The sequence below is a fragment of the Mastigoproctus giganteus genome, chromosome 2 (assembly GCF_048544385.1).
Source record: "Mastigoproctus giganteus isolate SK-2022 chromosome 2, ASM4854438v1, whole genome shotgun sequence".
Taxonomy (NCBI): Eukaryota; Metazoa; Arthropoda; class Arachnida; order Uropygi; family Thelyphonidae; genus Mastigoproctus; species Mastigoproctus giganteus.
In genome coordinates, this window is record NC_143576.1 from 176,040,060 (window position 1) to 176,059,772 (window position 19,713).

Genomic DNA, 19,713 nt, shown 5'->3' on the forward strand with positions numbered 1-19,713 from the left:
TTGAAAATGCACTACCAAAGGCTCATACTGAAAAAAATTATACTGAGAATAGAAACCAATGAACTTATAGATTCTGTTATAGATTTATTGATGTGCATATCAGAGTTGGCAAAAGTGTGGAGTCAAGATGTATCGGAAACAACGATTAAGAATTGTTTTGCTAACATGCTTAATTAACAGAGATGAGAGGGATGAACTACTAGAATATGTTGAACAGTCTTGGAAAGAGTTCCGACCGAAGTTTGATCAGTGGAGAAATTGTTCTTGACAGATTTTTAGGAGTTGTTATTGATGTCATAGTAGCCGAATATCCGAGCGACTCCAACATTTTGGAGCGTATTTAAAGAACTAATGACAATATCGACGATGAGTTGGATGAAAATGAGGGCAATATTAATCATTCCAAACAAGAAACGTTGGCAGCATTTGAAACTTTGCTTCAAGGCCTTCAGTGAGAAGAAAATGTAACAGAAAATATATCTCAGTGGTTAAAGTTTAAACGTATTCGAACATTTTTATGAATGGTGTACAGTAGAATCCAATGTACAACAAAAAATAACCAAATATTTTGACATAATTCTTAAAAATGTACTAATATATTTTGTGCATCATGTACATAGTCATTTCTTAATATGTGTATATTAATAAACTGTTTTAAAATGTTAGAAAATGTAACCATTCTCACTTATTTCTGATTTATTTCCCATCTTTTACTATATTTCGGAATTTACAGTATATTTCATTGTTGAAAGGGTCATATTTCTGTATAACAAATTTTTTCAAGGGGACGATCGATTTTGTTATTTAGAGGTCCGACTGTATATTGAATTCTTTAATTTGTTATAACATTATGCATTGAAAAAAGTCTAGTGCATATGCATTTATTTGCTATACACTGGTTTGCTCTTAGCACATTTTCTATCACAGAAGCCAGAAAATTTGAATGTTATGGTATTGATTTTTGTTGTTTTTATTAGTTTTTAAATCATTTGTTATCTGTCACTTTTAAAAATAACTCCTGATGCCTGTCTTCTTTAAGCAACCCACAGAAAATGAAATCTGATGTGTCTGGAGACTGATAGCCAGTTTGTCTCTGTTGAGCAAAATTAGTTTGTGAACACCTTATGCATCATGTTTCATTGTGGTCATCTTATTTAAACTACAAAGCGGAGAGAATAGTTTCATGCAATTGTGGTACAAAGAATTTTGAGTCATGTATCAATATCTTTTCCCATTCACTATTGCCATTTTGCCTTGATTGTTGTTGAAAAAGTATGTACTGAATATATTGTTTGGCATAACTCCACACTGCACAGTAATATCACTATGCAGTGTGGAGTTATGCCAAACAATATATTTAATACATAATTTTTAAACAGCAATCAAGGCAAAATGGCAATAGTAATGCCAAATGATATGCAATGAAAAAACCTGAATGAGGTCTTTTTTTTTTTTTTTTGTTTTTTTTTTCTATTGCACAGGTCATGGATTTTCTGTGGCTCAAAAGCTAACAGTTTTGATTGTAAAACCATTTACAAGTGAGCTTTTTTTTGTCCACCTATCCATTGTAAAATTTTACACAAAAAACTTTAATCTGAAAGAAAAAAATTTCCTCTGGGAATATAGTAGTTTCATCCCTTGTTCATTTGGAGAGGTCAAGGCTTGAATTCCATCAGTGACTGTGGAATTTTCAAAGGCCACTTCAGTTGGGACTATAATTAGCCAATCTCAAGTGCAGTCAGTTGTCACCCCCCCCCCCATCAATTGTTCTGTTTTCAGCCCACACACCATGCAAATTGGCCTTGTGAACATATATTTGTATCCTCATAATACATTTCAGATCTCACTATATTTTTTATAGCAGAAAAACGTTTTTTTTATTAATATTTTATAAAATTAGCAAAATAAAATTCCTGCACTTCTGTTTTTTCTGGATCCTGTGAGTTATTAAATTATTGAAAGAAATCAAAATATTTGACTGTGATTTTAATTGAGCAGGTGCAGAAACTGCAAATTTTACAACTTTTTAAAATCTATGCAGTGTATAATTTTTAATACATCTTACAGGGTTAGATTAGAAGATGAGGAACGTTTAGCTCAGCTGGTACGAATGTCGGCAGTAGATATGGCTCAAAATATTTCTTACAGTGGACATCTCTACACCATGAAGCAGGCAAGCTGTTGCCTTAGTGCATTTTCTCAATTAAAGGAGAATATGGGAGGTCTCACACAGGTATTTTGATTTTAGTATAAACTTTCTTATATATGGAATCATGTTAATCTCTCGTTTTTTAATTAACTTAATGGTAAATGTAACTATCTGCTTACATCAACCTATCCAGTGAATTCTTATTTAATTAGATGTCTATTTATTCATTTAAATATAAAGATGGAGTATCCTCTTGCTAACATATGACAACACTGTTTTTTAAGTTAATGCAAAAACAGTGTTGTCATATGTTTAAAATAACCCTAATCTCAGTTCCCTGAGTTGGTTTCCTCCTACCTGGTGCAGTATTGCAACTGATGTTCTTCCATTGTGTGGAAAAGGTCTGGTTTAATTGCCATCAGGAGAGGAGGAACTTTTACAAATTATTTTTAGACCATGGCTAAGTTAATATTTCAGGTGAATGGTGCATTGTTTTTTATTTTGAAAACTCGGGTTTTTCATCCCATAAACAAGCAAACAACCATAGAATGCCTCCAATTTATAGACAATATACTGATGCTGCATGCTCTAGATGCTTGCCATTTATTCTAAATAATCACCTGCCCACCCATCCCAGATAGCATCTTCAAAGCAGAATTAATTCTGTTTAGGAAATGGCCTTGATATTAATTAAATGTAAATATGGCTTTACACACATTTATATAACTGAAATGAATTTGTGTTCTTATATCTTCATTTTTCTATATGCCATTTATTTCTTTTTTTCTTTTTTTTTTCCATTTGTGAATATACAGTTTCTTGTGGTTTATAAATGATTAATCTTATTCTTACGTAAAATGTGTTTTCTTTACTACATGTTTCTAAACATTTAAAGCCAAATTATGAGTTTCACAAACAATATTTATTTTTATATTCCTTGCAACTGTTTTAAGCTGTTCCATCATTTATATTTGGGTGATTTTTTTTTACAGATGTCTAATTATTCCTTTTCATTTACCTTAGTCAGTACACTCATGTTTTGATTAAATAAATTGATAATGAAGGGTAATAAAAGATGTCATCTAACTGTGTGCTTAACACATTCACTGTTTTTTCATGTATACCTTTTAGCATTTCTTGAGTACTTGTTTATTATGTACATTTATTCAAAACTAGCTCTGATAGTTCAGTATCATAGAACCATGATAAAGGGGGATTATGTGATATGAATTAGTCCAAATGCATAGTTTACCCATTGTTTCATTAATAACCTTTATATGTTGAATATTGAACAAGAATGACTATTTTTTATCAAAATATTTGAAGTATCAAATTCCTGACTTGATTGGTTGATATATGTTATTCTCTTTTGACTATAAGATTTTAGTTTCATTTGAAACAAATTTATGATCTAACTTCAGTTTTCAGGTGCATTTATATATACACTGAGTTATCACTGAATTATGACCACCAACCTAATACTTCGTAGGTCCTCCTTTTGCCCTCAGTACAGCAACTATTCGACGTGGCATTGATTCAACAAGATATCGGAAGCGTTCAGGAGGTATGGCTAACCAAGCTGTGTATAATGCAGCTAGCAATGCAGGTATGGTGGTGATTGGTTTATCCAGATGCATGATATGCCTTTCCATAGTGTCCCACAAGTGCTCTATGGCAGGGGTCACCAAACTACGGCCCGCAGGCCAGATCCAGCCCACGTAGTCTGTTCATCTGGCCAGCTCCACACTGTGCTACAAATGATCAAAATTTCTAAAATATATTGTAATTATTTATATGGAAATATAATAAATAGTGAATCAACGAAATACTACTGTTTCGATGACAGCTTGTGAGCTTATACCTTGGCAGCGGCGAGCGGCGCCGCACGTGACATCACAAAAGGGTGCTTTGTCAGGAACACCCGCCATTTGTTAACTTAGTCATATCTACCACCCATCCCCGTCAATCATGGTTATGGGATATGATCGCTAGGGTGCAGCAGGGGATAGATAGCACTGTCAAAAGTTAGAGTGCAGTGCAACGTTTGGCTGCATATATTTGGTATATTTTCTGTGAAGATAAGATAAACTTCTGTTAAAAGAAATTAAAATAAGTGTATGTAAAAACAAGGTAAATTCTTGTAAAATATTATATACAAATAGTAATTATATAGTAATATGTAAGTAAGAAATTGTTTCTCCTTTCTAGATATTTTTCTTTGCCGTTCTCCCATAGTTATGGCTACTAAGAAAAGAAAAGTAGATACTGAATGTCGCCTTTTCAATGAAGAATGCGAAGAAAAGTACTTCTTTGTGGAAGCAAGTAACCAAAGGGCTATGTGCCTGATATGCAACGACAGTGTTGCTCTTTTAAAAGAGTACAATCTTCGGCATCATTATGAAACAAAACATCTTTCAATGTTTTCGAAGTTTTCTGGAAAGTTATGTACTGAGAAATTTAAATTCATAAAACAGTTTGGAATCACAAAGGCATGTGTTCACGAAAATATTTACTTAAAATGAATCTGTAACCCGTGTAAGTTACAAAATAGTAAATAAGATGGTCGAGCGAAGAAAACCGTTCACTGATGGCAGCTTCATCAAAGAGTATATGATGGAAGCGGCAAATGACTTGTGTCCTGAAAAAGCCGATTTATTTAGAAGTGTTAGCCTTTCAGCAAGTTCAGTTGTGCGGAGAACAGAAGAACTTGGAGAAAATACAGTACTGCAGATATGCAAAAAAGCTAGACAATTCTTGTGGTATTCTCTAGCACTGGATGAATCTACTGATCTCTCGAGCACATCACAACTTCTCATATTCATTCATGGTGTTAATTTGGACTTTCAGGTCACAGAAGAGTTGGCATCCGTTTGCAGCATACACGGAACAACTGGAGAAGATATTTTCGTGGAAATGCAGAAAACTTTGCAAAGCTATAACCTTCAGTGGAATCAGCTTCGATGTGTCACAGTTGATGGAGGAAAAAACGTGGCTGGTGTTAGGAAGGGTCTTGTAGGGAAGATTAGAACTAAGTTAGAAGATCTTCAACTTCCGGGTGCTTTGTTTATACACTGCATTATACATCAACAAGCACTATGTGGCAAAGACTTAGATATTTCTTGCATACTGAAACCAGTCATCTCTGCGGTGAACTTTATTCGGGACCATGCACTTAATCACTGCCAGTTCCAGGCTTTTCTTGAGGAAATTGACTCTGAATTTTGTGACTTACCTTATCACACAGCAGTGAGGTGGCTTAGCTGTGGTAAAATCCCGTTTCGTTTTTATAAGCTACGAAAAGAAATAGATATTTTCCTCACCGAAAAGGATAGAGCTGATACACTTCTATCAGATCCTACCTGGCTATCAAAATTGTCATTTTTGGTTGACATAACATCTCACATGAATGAATTGAATTTAAAACTTCAAGGAAAGGACAACTTTATCTGTGACCTTTACCGAATCATTAAAGGATTTTGAAGAAAGTTATTACTTTTTGAAGCACAACTAGAAAGAGGAAATTTCTCTCATTTTCAGTGTTTCAAAGAATTTCTTGCTGAAATTGGAGAAGATATCAATCTCAAGTTTCCAAAGAAAATTATTAATGGCCTAAAAAAGAATTTTTGGAAAGATTTTCAGACCTTGACAGAATTGAGAGTGATATTCTTTTGTTTCAAAATCCATTTCATTGTAACGTTGATGACGTGCCAGTCGAACTACAGTTAGAGATCATTGATTTACAAGCAAATGACCTATTGAAAGAGAAACACAGAGAAGGAAATCTTGTAGAATTTTATCGCTGCTTATCTGATAATGAGTTTTCAAAATTAAAGAAATTTGCCTCTGGTATGGCATCAGTGTTCGGTACAACTTACGTCTGTGAGCAAGCATTTTAAAAACTGAAATATGTAAAGTCCACATATTGAACAAGGCTGAGTGATGAACATTTAAAGGCAATTCTCCTGGTTGGGTGTAGCAATTCAAAAACCAACATTGATGATATTTTAAAAGCTAAACACCAGTTCCATAAATCACATTAATCTTTTCTGCTTATCTTATTCCTAATGTCGCCTTCCTTGATAAGTTTTTGATAAATAAATATATTTGTTATCTTTATTTTTCTATATATTCTGTATTGGTAAATAAATATATTCATTGTCTTCGTTTTTGTTATATTTACTGAATTGTACATATTGAACAAAATGATTATACGGCCCGTGCTTGTCAATCTCTCGGTTATCTGGCCGTCAAAAGTTTGGTGACCCCTGCTCTATGGGATTGATATCGGAGGAGTTTGGAGGCCAATCAATATGGTGGAAATCAGAACTGTGTTCCTCAAACCATTCCTGCACATCAAGTGCCCGATGGCTCAGCGCATTGTCATCTTGAAAGACACCATTGCCGGGAAAAAATGTAACATATCATGGTGTACGCAGTCAGCAAGCAATTGACGATAGCGGAGACCACTGATACGTTGTTCCACATGCACAAGGGGTCCAAGTTCTTGCCAGTGAAACATGCCCACACACCATACAACTGCCTCCACTGGACTGCGCTTTTGATACCATGCATGATGGATCAAGACCCTCATGTTATTGATACCAAATCTGTACACGACCATCCATGGTGTGGAGTAAATAACGTGACTGACCAGCACACCTTCTTCCAGGCTTCTAACATCCAAATTGCATGCTCTTTGCACCAGGCGAGTCTTTTACGCTGATGAACCTTGGTTAGGAGAGGATGCCGTAGGGGGTTGTCTGCTGGTATATCCCATATGTGTAAGTGTGCGATGCATGATCATGCCAGATATTGTTCCAGGTTGGCCCATGTTGTATTGGGTAATCAGCTCTTCAACAGTGCTGCACCTGTTCGCCTGTACGAGTCGTAAGACCTGTTGCTCACCTCTAACATCAACCTTTCGCTGACCTTTGCAGTTTTTCCTTCGGGTTGTTGTTTGACCATTTTGACGTCAGTCCTGGTACACTAACTACGGCAACTCTCGAACACTCCACCAGTTCAGCCATTTGAGAAATCGAGGCACCAGCTTGTCGAGCGCCTCTGTAGCCAGGTGAGCAGGAGCAGCAGTACGTAGCACACGCTTCTTGATTAGACCGGTGTTCGAGCCTGTGCCTGCCAAATACGGAGGATGCGGAAATGTCAGGGAATAACCACTGCATATCCCCGGAGTAATATGGCCTTAGTTGCTAATGCTCCTAAAAACCAAACAACAAACAAACAAACCAGCTCGTCGAGCACCCACAATATGTTTTTAATCAAAGTCTGATAAATGCTTCCTTTTACCCATCACGCTCGGAATTTTACTACCTACTGAACCACTGACACCTTATCTATGCTAGATAGGTCAACTAACTCTGCACTCTTGTACCTCACGTGGTCAATGGGTCGCATTCAGTTTTTATAGGGGTGGTCATAATTCAGTGATCGCTCAGTGTATATGTATCTACAGGGTGTCTCAAAAATATTGGTACGAACATTTAGGGGAGGTAGGTAACATCTAAAGGAATGTGAATCGCATAGGAACCCATAACCAGAAACAGCACAGTAAGTCTATATATGGTGCTGTTCATCAGTTCGAGAGGGAAAATTTCTGGTTTACTCATTCAAGCAGTAGTCGACGCACGAAGAGCATGCATCGATATACGAACTGTGAGCTGGCAGACATGCACCTAGTGTATGGATTAGCAGAGGGCCCACACAGTGTGCACCCCCATGCGGCATAACATCGCTTCGCAATAAATGTGCGGGCATGTGTGGTCAGTGACTGCTTAGTCGGCCCGTACCTGTTACCATCCCACATGAACTTCGCTAAATATCAGATCTTTCTTGAACAAGTTCTACCAGGGTTACTTGACGATGTTCCAGCAAATGTGAGACGCAACATTTGGTTTCAACATGACGAGGTGCCTGCCCATTGTGGAAGGCGTGTTCGTGACCATTTGAACAGGCGTTTTGGACGTCGATGGATTGGCTATGGTGGACCCGTTGCCTGGCCCTCGCGCTCATCTGATTTATCGAGCCTTGATTTCTTTCTGTGGGGGGCCCTCAAATCTATCGTGTATGAATCGCCTGTGGAGACGGAAATGGATCTTGTGGCGAGACCGTCTGCACTGCTGCTACTGTCGAAGAAACTCCAGGTGTGTTCGACCGTGTCAGTCAATCCATGCAGTGTCACCCATGCATCACGTCTCATGGTGGAACCTTCAAGCATCTGTTGTAACATCATGAAATGCATCCCTCTCGTACTCCATTGTTAATATTATGTCAAATAAATGTTTGCCACTAATTACTGTCTTGCGTCATTTCTGCTTCTTGTGCCTCTGCTACTACTACTTTCCCATGACGTTTCCGGTTATGGGTTCCTATGCGATTCACATTCCTTTAGATGTTACCTACCTCCCCTAAATGTTTGTACCAATATTTTTAGACACCCAGTATATGCACATGCATCTATTGTCTTCATACTGTCCATCCACTGTTGATCCATTGCAAGTGGACTGATTTTCATGTAATTTTATTTTTGGGGCTTTTAAAAATATTTAAAAGGCCCAACTATAAAATCAAACAAATAGAAATCCCACAATTATTTCTTTTTTTCCATACAAATTGTATGGAAAAAAGAAATTCATAGATTAAATGCAGTATTTTGTTAACTTTAGACAGTCCTTGTATGGTTTGCATGTATTGTTCTGTAAGATTCATGAAAGTGGTGTCACTTTTGAAGATATGTATAATATATATACAGGGTGATTCACTACCAGTGCGACAAACTTGCCGGAGGTGTAGGGGGCACAAAGACAAATCGGAATCACATAGCATTGCAGGGTCCGAAATGCCTTCGTCATGCGGTAGAGGACGTTGAATGGGAGGTCGCGTGAACAGCGATCCGGCTAGAAGTCAGCATTTGCGAACCGGTTCCCGAGGCAGTAGGATGGACAAGTATTCAAACGCATATGGAGCTGCGGACTGTAATGGGCACGCTGCTCTGTGATTATACCAGGAACATTTCCCACACAGGCGTGCTCCTCATCATACGATTTTCGCACGTGTGCACAGAAGGTTACATGAGACTGGTTGTTTCACGAGAGGTACCATGAATCAAGAGCGAACGACGAGGCCAGACAATGAGGAGAATGTCCTATGTCTTGCAGAAGGCAATCCGAGTACGAGTACTCGAGCAATAGGCCAACGATTGGGTATTTCCCAATCCACTGTATGGAGGATACTGTCAACAAACCACATGAGTTCATACCATCTGCAACGCGTCCAATCATTGGAGCCTGCGGATTATCCACTCCGGAGGATTTTTGCTACTTGGTTTCTTCAACAGAAATGGTTCGCAAATGCTGACTTCCAGCGGGATCGCTGTTCACGCAACCTCCCGTTCAACGTCCTCTACCGCATGACAAAGGCATTTCGGACCCTGCAATGCTATGGGATTCCGATTCGTCTTTGTGCCCCCACACCTCCTGCAAGTTTGTCGCACTGGTAGTGAATCCCCCTGTATATATAATCCAATTAATTCAAAAATTAAATAGACAGATGTCAGTCTATTTCATTTCATTTTATTAATTGGTCATATAATGTTGTTAGTCTACGTTTCCACCTTAGTGAGATTTCACATAATTTGGAAATGGGTGCCTTCAGGGAGTGCCGCTAAATTTCTTTTAATTGGCTTAATTTTCTAAATTATTTTAGGAACATTGCTTCAACACTACCCTCTTCTTTTTTATACCCCCCCATATATATATATATATATTTTTTTTTTTTTTTTTTTTTTTTTTGTTATGTTATTTTATTTGGTTAAGTTCTTTTTCACTCTACTGGTTTTCCATGCCTCTAGCAAATATGCTATTTTAATTTAGCTTATATATATATATATATATATAGAGAGAGAGAGAGAGAGAGAGAGAGAGACTTAAATCAAAAAGAGTATATTTGGGAGAAGAGCAATAATATAAATAGAAAGTTCACGAGCTAATTAAATTCCTCTTTTGCATTAAACTCCTCCTTTCTTTAGAGAACATAAAATTGTTTTATTAAGTGTTCTATAAAGTTATAATCTTAGCAATTAATTTTTGAGGAATTAATTATTCATTAATTGGTATTTACTTTTCACTTCTCTTAATCACAGAAAAAAAAAAATTCACTTAATTTAAGAAAAACAAATTGAATACACCTAAAATGTAGTGCACTGCATGTGTTAACTAACTGGAAAATTATTTCTTTGCATGAATAAACAAAGTAAAAATGGCAGTGAAGTTTATTTTTGAAGTTGTATGGTTGAAGCTTTAGCTTTGAAAACGGATTGATTGCTATGATTCTCATTGTTTATTTCGCTCCACCAGTCTTGGCCAGCTTCTTTAATGAGATCATAAGTCTAGATATTCAAATTGATAGAAGTTATTCAGTCTGCATTTTTTGTTCCTTTGTTCCTAATGTAATTAAATTTTGCACTTGGGTTTTCTTCCTCCCCATCCTCTAGAAGCAGCATTTCTATCTGAAGTTCATAAATAAGGAATTCACCCTCTCAGCCAGCTGTTGCTCTCCTCATATGTAGGCGCCTCCGTAGCCAGGTGGGAAGGAGCAGCAGTGCGTAGCACACGCTTCTTGATTAGACCGGGGTTCAAGCCCGTCACCACCAATTATGGAGGATGCGGAAAGGTCAGGGAATGACCACCGCATATCCCGGAGCAATATGGCCTTAGTTGCTAATGCTCATAAAAAAAAAAAAAAAAAACCCAAACCAAAAACCTCGTATGTTGTAATTTATATTTCTTCTCATTATGCACAATATAATGCTATACGTTATTTTAGTGTAGTTGTTTTCATCCATGTCTAAACCTTGGCAGAAAATGTTTTTAAAGGGCTCAGCAGCTCCCTCTATTCCTCTAAATTTTGATTTGTAATTTTTGCTCATGTTCTCAGATTTTGTCTGTTGATAGTAGCATATGAAGTCCCCATTTTTCAGATTCTGCCTCCCTCCTTATATTCCTTTCTTATTTTAACTGATGAGGTGAAGCAATTTATCAGTAATTTATCAGATTTTGGGACAACTGGAATTGATCTGATTCCAAATCTCTGTCTCAAAAAAGGAATTTTTAAATTCTGTGTTATTTTTTAGCACCCTTTTAAACAAGACCAACATTATTGGCTTTGTAGTTTGTGCTAAGTTCATTGCTACATTTTATTGTAATTCTATTTCTAAGGCAAAGGTTTAACTCTGTGTGAAGAATGGAACACACATGTGGGTTTTTTGTTTGTTTTTCCCCCCTCCCTTGGTGCAACAAAAGCATAGGGCTACACTGTTTGCTCCCTTCAAAAACATCTTTACAAAATCTCACTGTATTATGAAATTATTAATTGTAACTTTTTGTTTTGTTTTCTACAAGAAGTAAAGTAATTAAAAAGGCTTTTCATGTTTTTCATTATGAGGATATTTATTTTTATTTGCAGTAGGTTAAAATGCTGCACTTCCATTCTTGCAGATTAGCATCATCAAAAACTCTAAGTATATTAAGTTTGCATCATGTCAAAATATTTTAGTTTTATGTATTGGTACTTTATATTAAGGCCTGGACATGTAAAAAAGTTGATCATTGCTAATGTATAGGATATGATTTCAGTCTGGTTGATGATAATGAAATGAAAAAATATGTAAAGAATACAGAATTACTCTTTACCGATATATAATTACTGTCCATTGTTGGCACTGTATCGAGTATATATGATATGCTTGATACAACATGAATCATAAGCAAAATGGTTTAACAGAATCGGTTAGTATCAATACCCTAAATAGTTTACATCATAAATTGGCTTGGATATAAAAGATAGATGTTGTTGGTATACCGATGAAAATTGAATTTATTCTGACCATTTTCGTTTTTAGGTATTTCATTTAAATAGTATATTACTGTTTAATTTTTCTAGCTACATCTCAATATTTTTAACTTTAGGTATCATTTATGAAAGCATTGGCAGAGAAATCAGACTTTTCTGAACTACTCAAGAAACTTCGCCAAATTTCTTCTCTAATATTAAGAGGAAACAATGTCAAGTAAGAAAATAGAGAGTTCACAAGTTAATTAAATTCCTCTTTTGCATGCATTTATTTAAGTTGGCATTTTATCATATATCAATTTTCATATACAAATAGTAATCCACACTTTCATCCTCATTGCCTATCGTACACGCAACAATTCGTATAATAAATAGCAAGTATATGTGTTTCACTCTACCAGCAAATGTCTAAAATCTAAATTACTAGTAGCACATATGCCACATTAGCATTAGCATTAGCATTAGTAGAGGCATTTGATGCAAGAAAGCAAGCTTATGCAGCATCAGCCAAAAAAAAAAAAAAAAAAAAAAAAAAAAAGTAACATAAATAAATAAAAATAACCACTTCCACTTCACCCCTCTGTTCGTTCGAAATACCTGTCCAGCTGAGCCTTAAACTTATTTAGGCTATCAACTTCCACGACAAGGGATGGAAGTCTGTTCCACCCACCAACCACCCGCTGGCTAAAGGCAAATTTCCGCACATCTATCCTACATCTGTCTTTCCTCAATTTGAATTTATGCCCTCTCAGGTGATTTTTCTGAGCTAGAGGAAGAATCCCATCAGCATTGAGCATGCTCAAACCATTCAAGGCTTTGTACACCTCTATCAGATCACCCCGCTGGTGCCTAGTTTCCAGACACTGTAATTTGCAAAACTTAAGCCTTTCTTCGTAAGAGAACCCCTTTGTCCCATTCACCAATCTAGTTGCCCTTCTCTGTACTCGTTCCAGCAGCTCTACATCCTTCCTGAAATGAGGCCTCCAGGCCTGTATACAGTACTCTAGGTGTGGCCTGACCATTGCCTTATACAAGGGAATAATCACCTCCTTATCCCTGCTAGAAAAATTTCTATATATCATTGACAATACACCATGAGCTACTCTTGCAGCTCGTCTGCACTGCTCAGAGAACTTCATATCTGCCTGCACCACCACCCCCAGGTCCCTTTCATTCTCTACCACTGTCAGTGTAGTACCACAGAGTTGATACGTTGCTCTGGGGTTGCTGTTTCCCATATGTAGTACTTTACATTTGTCAATGTTAAACTTCATTTGCCACCTCGAAGCCCATCTGCTCAACCTTTCCAAATCCTGTTGCAGCAGCATAGTGTCAGTAGTGTCCTTGACAACCCTGCCAACCTTTGTATCGTCTGCAAACTTGGACATTAAGCCTGATATACCATCATCAATATCATTTATAAATACAGAAAACAATAAAGGCCCCAATACTGAACCCTGAGGGACTCCACTAATAACATTAGTCCACGATGAGCAGTGTCCATTGATTACCACTCTCTGTCTTCTCCCCCTCAACCACCCCTTTATCCATAGCAGCAACTTGCCTCCAATGCCACACTGCTCCAATTTGTGCAGCAGTCTTCCATGTGCAACAGTATCAAAAGCCTTTCTAAGATCCAAGTATATAATATCAAAGTTATTCCCTGCATCCAGTTCTTTTGTGACTGCATCATAGTATCCAATCAAATTGGTCAGGCAAGACTTCCCCTTAACAAAACCATGCTGTGTCCTAGCTATAACTGAAGTCTTGTCTAGATGATCCTGCAGTGCTTCTTTCACCAGTGCCTCCATTAATTTTCCGGGAACAGAAGTTAAACTCACAGGTCTATAATTACTTGTGTCAGCCTTTGATCCCCCTTTGTGAATTGGGGTCACATTTGCACATCTCCAGTCAATGGGTACCTCCCCTGAGTCCAAGGAAGCTCTCATAATTATGGCTAAGGGTTTGCTTACCTCCTTTGCTGCCTCCTTTAATATAACTGGATAGATCCCATCCACCCCAGGTGCCTTTCTTGTGTTTATCTTCAACAATTTCTCCTCCACTTTGCTCTCAGTTATTACAAGATTCTCTAGCTTACTGCTAGAGTTGAATACACCTCTGGCATTCCCCTCGCTGAATAACTCCTCATGTGTGAATGTCCATGCAAAATATTCATTTAGTTTGTTAGCTACCCGAGCAGGGTCATCAACAGTTGACCCATCGATCTCAAGTGGACCAATCTGATTCATCCCCTTCCTTCTAGAGTTTACATAAGTAAAGAACTCTTTGCTGTTTTTCTTCGCATCCCTTGCCAAGGATCTCTCGTAATCTGCCTTCGCCTGCCTAACCTCCTTTGTAACTTGGTTACAGATCAACTTGTATCTATCATAGGCATCCGTGTCACGTGTTAATTTGTATGTATCCCATGCATTTTTCTTCTCTGCCATATGCCTCATTAGTTCATCTGACAACCATTTAGGCCTAAACCTTGAACAATATTTCTTAGTTGGTATGTAAAGCCTAGTAGCTTCCACGATAAGTTCTTTGAATGCTTCCCATTTTGAATTTGCTGTTGGCAATATCATCAGTTGATCCCACTGTATAGAATTTAAATACTGTCTCAGTCCATTGTAGTCGCCTTTACGAAAGCAATACCCCTTCCCTTTACCCCTAATGGTAGTTACCTCTTTGAGTAACTCCCACTTCAGCACACTGTGATCACTGCCACCAAGTGGTTCATTTATCTGCAGATTCTGAATGCATGAAGAATCACTACTGATAATCAAATCAAGAGTATTACTCCCTCTAGTTGCCTCCCGAACATGCTGATGTAGAAAACAATCATCCAATAAATCCACAAAAGCCTTGCTACTGTGTGAGTGACCAGCCCCCAAATTCCAGTCAATATCTGGGAAATTAAAATCCCCCATTATAAGACTCTCTGATTTACTGGCCCACTCTATTTCTCCGAACAGTTTCTTATTATACTCATCAGAGTCATTAGGCCTATAGCACACTCCTACTCTCAATTTTGATCTCCCAATGCTTATGTCACACCAAACTGACTCGACACTGCACTGTCCAGCGATGTCGACTGGCTTCACTTCCTTGGATTTTATGTGTTTCTTAATTAATAGCATAACCCCTCCTCCCTTCCTATCCTGTCTATCCTTTCTGTACACATTGTACTCCCCAAATTCCAGTTCTGCATTTCTTATATCTGTGTGACACCACGTCTCTGAAATCCCCACAATATCTGCCTTTGATGTTTTGAGCAATACCTCAAATTCATCAAATTTATTTACTAAACTCCTAGCATTGGTGTACACACAAGTATACATGCACCTGTTCTTTTTCTTAGCTACCCTAACACAACCCATGTGTTTACTTGTACCCCAATGATTCCCAGCAGTCTCTGAAATATCCGGCATCTTATTTTCCAGGCTGCGGCTCATTCCAATAGAAGCAGTGCAAGAATCACTTTCACCTCTGCCAGTGGCTACTGTTAATCTATTAGTCCTTGTATCCCCCCAATCTAGCAGTTTTCCGACCCACCTAACATTGCCTCGATAGCATCAGCAAACATTCTTGCACCCTTTCTATTTAAGTGTATCCCATCCCTGTAGAAGCAGTCTCTCCTGTTAACAAGTACAGACCAGGCTGAAAAAAATTCTACCCCTTGAGCCCTGCACAATCTTTCCAGGGCCGAATTGATTGACAGGGCTCTCATCATATACTCCCTCCTATCGTGTCTGGGCAGAATTGCAGACACTTTCAATTTCAACCCTAATTCACGGCTTTTTTTCATCAGTGACCTGTACTTGTCAAGTAATTCCGCCGGTCTCCTACTCTTAATGTCATTAGTGCCAACGTGTACAACTATATCACCTTTTGTGCCCTTAAAAGATGATATCCGCTCTACAACGTCATCAACTTTTGCCCCTGGCAGACATACCCTGGTCCTATTCCACCTATCCTTTTTACAAAGCATGTTTCCCGTTTCCCTGACAATAGAGTCACCAACAACTACTAGTTCCTTTGGGACCAGCGCATTCTGCCTTGGGGGTTGCCGCTGTGTTCCGCGATGACCAAGTGCAAGCTCTGGCATTGGTGTGGGCAGCTGAGAGCTTGATGGGCCCCTCACTTGTAATCCTTCGAGGGCATCCACCCTATCCTTCAAGCTCTCATATAGGCCCATAACAACGCTGAGTTGTCGCCTTATCTCCTTACACTCCTTGCATCGCACACACACAAAGACATCCCCCATGGCAGTATCATGTCCCATACTTGACTGCTCCGCAAACATCAAGCAAATAGTGCATCTTACAAGGCTGTGATTCAGAGGACAACTGCCCCCCTCAGTTCTCCCCTGGGCCACAGCATTCCCATTAGCTTGAGCCCTTTGCTTTGCTGCTCTGGTTTGAGTCATGATTTAGATTTACTTTCAATAAAATTTCAATTTCTGTACAAAATTAAATCCTAAACTTGTATCCAAACACAGTTATAACGCTATATTTATGTTTCAGTAACGAGTGTTATCTACGGAATATTTACGTTTCAGTAACGAGTGTTATCTACGAAATATTTACGTTTCAGTAACGAGTGTTATCTGCGAAATCCCTTTATATAACTTTCGTATCAAGTTATGTATTAATTATTTGTTTTTACTAATTATTTATGTTACGTAACCTAAGTGGTTATATGTATAATTAATTATGTTAAATAAAATTAATTATATTACGTTTGTAATCTAAGTCGTTATATGTATTTATTTAAACGTACAATTTAACTGCTAACGAAGTTCAACTAACGCTATCTAGTACGGTATATCGTATCACAAAGGCGGGAAAATTACGAACGGTTAGCGGAGTTGAAACAGGTGGAAACCTTTACCGATACTTTTATGCAATTACAAGGCCGAGTAAAGAATAAATACACCAAATTAATCAGAAAATCACAAAATAATGTTATACTACTAAATTTAAATCAAAAGTTTTAGAAAAACAATAATTTCAAATCAATAATTAACAAAAATCCACTTAGCGGCTTTGAAAACGACCGTCTCTAGTAGCCTCGTCAGCAACCACATCGCTGCATCCATTGGCAAAGAAACTCTGCAAGATGTGGCTGTAGCTGAATATCATGAGAATATTTACTGAGTGCCTCCTGGAGCTCAATGAGAACTTGTAGGCTTTTTTGGTTAGCAGAAAGAATTTTCAGAGTGTTCCTTTATTCTAATATTTTTACTGAATTATTAACTTCATTTTTAGTAGTCCTGTATAATAAATAAATTGATAATGTAAATTCAGATTATTACATCACATTGGAATGAAAATTAAGAATTATAGGTTAGCTCTACACATTCTGTAATTAGTTATAAATTACACTGTAGAGTAATTTATATATGAGAAATACCCATGTGCTGTGATTTTGAAATTTCATCATTCACCACCAACCAATTCCATCATACCCAGTGGATGTACAGGTCACTGTCAAACAACAGATTTGTCCTTCTGGACTATCAGCTTTGCATTCTCTATTTTTCATTCAGTGCCATCTGATTTCCTGTTATATTTTAGCCTTAACCAGACCCTTAATGTAAGCACCTTGATGAGGACTTCCCATTGATGTGCTGCTCCTCCAAATTAGCATCAGCTAGTGCTTCACCTGTGAGGATAAACCGTGTCAATGCCATGCCCCTACCCTCATGGTCTGAGGGGCAGGATTCAGGCTGGCAGCAGTGCTGACATCGTGTCTGATAGCCATAGTGTCCCACTCCTGGGAGCATTTATTGCTTGCCAGGTGGTGGCCATCCCATTTGAGCTCTTCGGTGGGTAGGGAGCCCGGGTACTGAACCAAAATAAAAACTAATATGAATCCTGAAAATATAACCTTTTCTTCTTGGGGGGGGGGGTGACAACATGGTCCCTACCAAAAAATAATGACATGTATACAGACACCACCACCATTTCAGGAAAGAGGCCTGGAACTGAAACCATATCAGGTCTAAATCCTAGATACCTGATAGTCCATTCTGGGAACAAACCTATAGGGAAAGCATCACCCTTCTTTATTCAGAAGGGTTTGGAAGGGTTGGCATCCTTTCCTAAATCATCTGTAAAATGGCTGCATTCTGGGGACTCAGAACAGCTCCTCTGAGCCAACTCTGTTGGGGAAATGTCAATTACATTAATTCCTCACATGCCACTGAACTCATCCCAAGGCATGATCTCTGAATGGAATATTCTCAGTGTCTGAAGAGCTTCTGTTCAGAACAAAAATTGCAAGAAGTGACAGCCGCAAAGTAAATGTTTGTACATAGGAATGGGAATCTAGTCCAAACTAGAAACCTCATCCTTGCTTGTAATATGCTAACATCTCCTAATGAGATTAAAGTTAATATCTGAACTTTTGGAACATATGGATGTACAAAGTAAATCCATATGTCCAAAATCTGTTAAGATGATTCAAGTCCCAGAAATATGGACATTCACAGAAAGCTTGCCATGGTGCACTTGCATTCCCTTTCAATGTGGTGCAAAGGTCCATGAAATTACATCATGTTCAGCCACAAAACCCACTTGCAATAATTGCCAAAGACAGCATTGTACATACTCTTGAGCATGCCAGAGATGAAAAGAAGAAAAAGAAATACAAAGACCTAAGGCAAAGTGGAACATTTCATACCAGCAGAGCAGAAAAGCAGTTAAACCAATAAATAGCAATAAGGCAACATATGCTGAAAAAGTTGTGAAGAAATTTTCCATTGGGACTGAAAGAAAAGTGTCATTTATGCTAATCACCTGCTATTTACTGAACTCTGGAAAACCCAAATAGAAAACTCAGTCAGCTGCCACTCCAGTATCAGTACCTCCTCATGCTCCAGCATTACAAATTTGGAGCAGTGAAGTACAGAAAAGACAACCACCAACAGCAGTCAAGAAAAAATGGATCGAAACCAAGGAGGTACCTGACGAAGTAGTCTTGGAACTCTTTGTGGAGGAAGAAATGTATACAGTACAGTGTCCATACTTCTCCAAAAAACCCAAGACTGAAGAAAAATAAGCCCCTCTGCACTTTAGAAGCTGACTGGCAGATCCACCAAGCCCAAGTAGTTCGCTAAATTGGTCCTTGAGACTGTCATAGACATTCTCTCAGGTGTGTAAAGCTGGGCTTGCTACTTGGGAGCCTAAAACAATGATGGAACTGATATTCAGATCACACTCAAGCCAAGTGGACCAAATTTCGGCAAAGTTTGGTTGCAGCCAAATCCTCTGCTTGCACCTTCACGATGGTAGGACTGTTAGTATCCCTGTTTATAACTTCCATGTGTAAGTCCTGAATGTGTTTAGTATACAGGAGGTGACCACCTAGGTGTGAAATAACATAAGCAGGGCTCGAGGTGCATTCCTCCATCCACATGGAGGAATGCCACCCCTCTGTGTTACCAGGTAATACTAGGTGGTAGAAGACTTGTCAACTGGTGCAACACCACCATTTTGCTTATTGAAGGCTTGAAGTGGTAGAACATGTTTAGGCTATGCTAATCCCCCCCCCTCATCTTTTCCATCTTACAGTATGATTGATATCTTTTGAGGTTATGATGGACATCATGGCACGATCCAATCTTCCTTACATTTTGAGGGTACAGCTATAAAACAGTTTGCAGGCTGGCTACTAGATAGTCCACTGGACTAAAT

The 19,713-nt window shown here is 38.1% G+C and overlaps 1 protein-coding gene across 4 annotated transcripts in view; it reads left to right on the forward strand.

The window, feature by feature from the left end:
• Positions 1 to 19,713, forward strand: part of LOC150089770 (presequence protease, mitochondrial) — a 284,476-nt gene that overhangs the window by 212,289 nt on the left and 52,474 nt on the right. For all 4 annotated transcript variants that reach the window (XM_090389648.1, XM_090389649.1, XM_090389650.1 and 1 more), the window contains exons 19-20: positions 2,068 to 2,233; positions 12,130 to 12,230. In XM_090389648.1, coding sequence (XP_090245774.1) covers positions 2,068 to 2,233; positions 12,130 to 12,230 — 267 coding nt within the window. The remainder of the gene's footprint in view (positions 1 to 2,067; positions 2,234 to 12,129; positions 12,231 to 19,713) is intronic.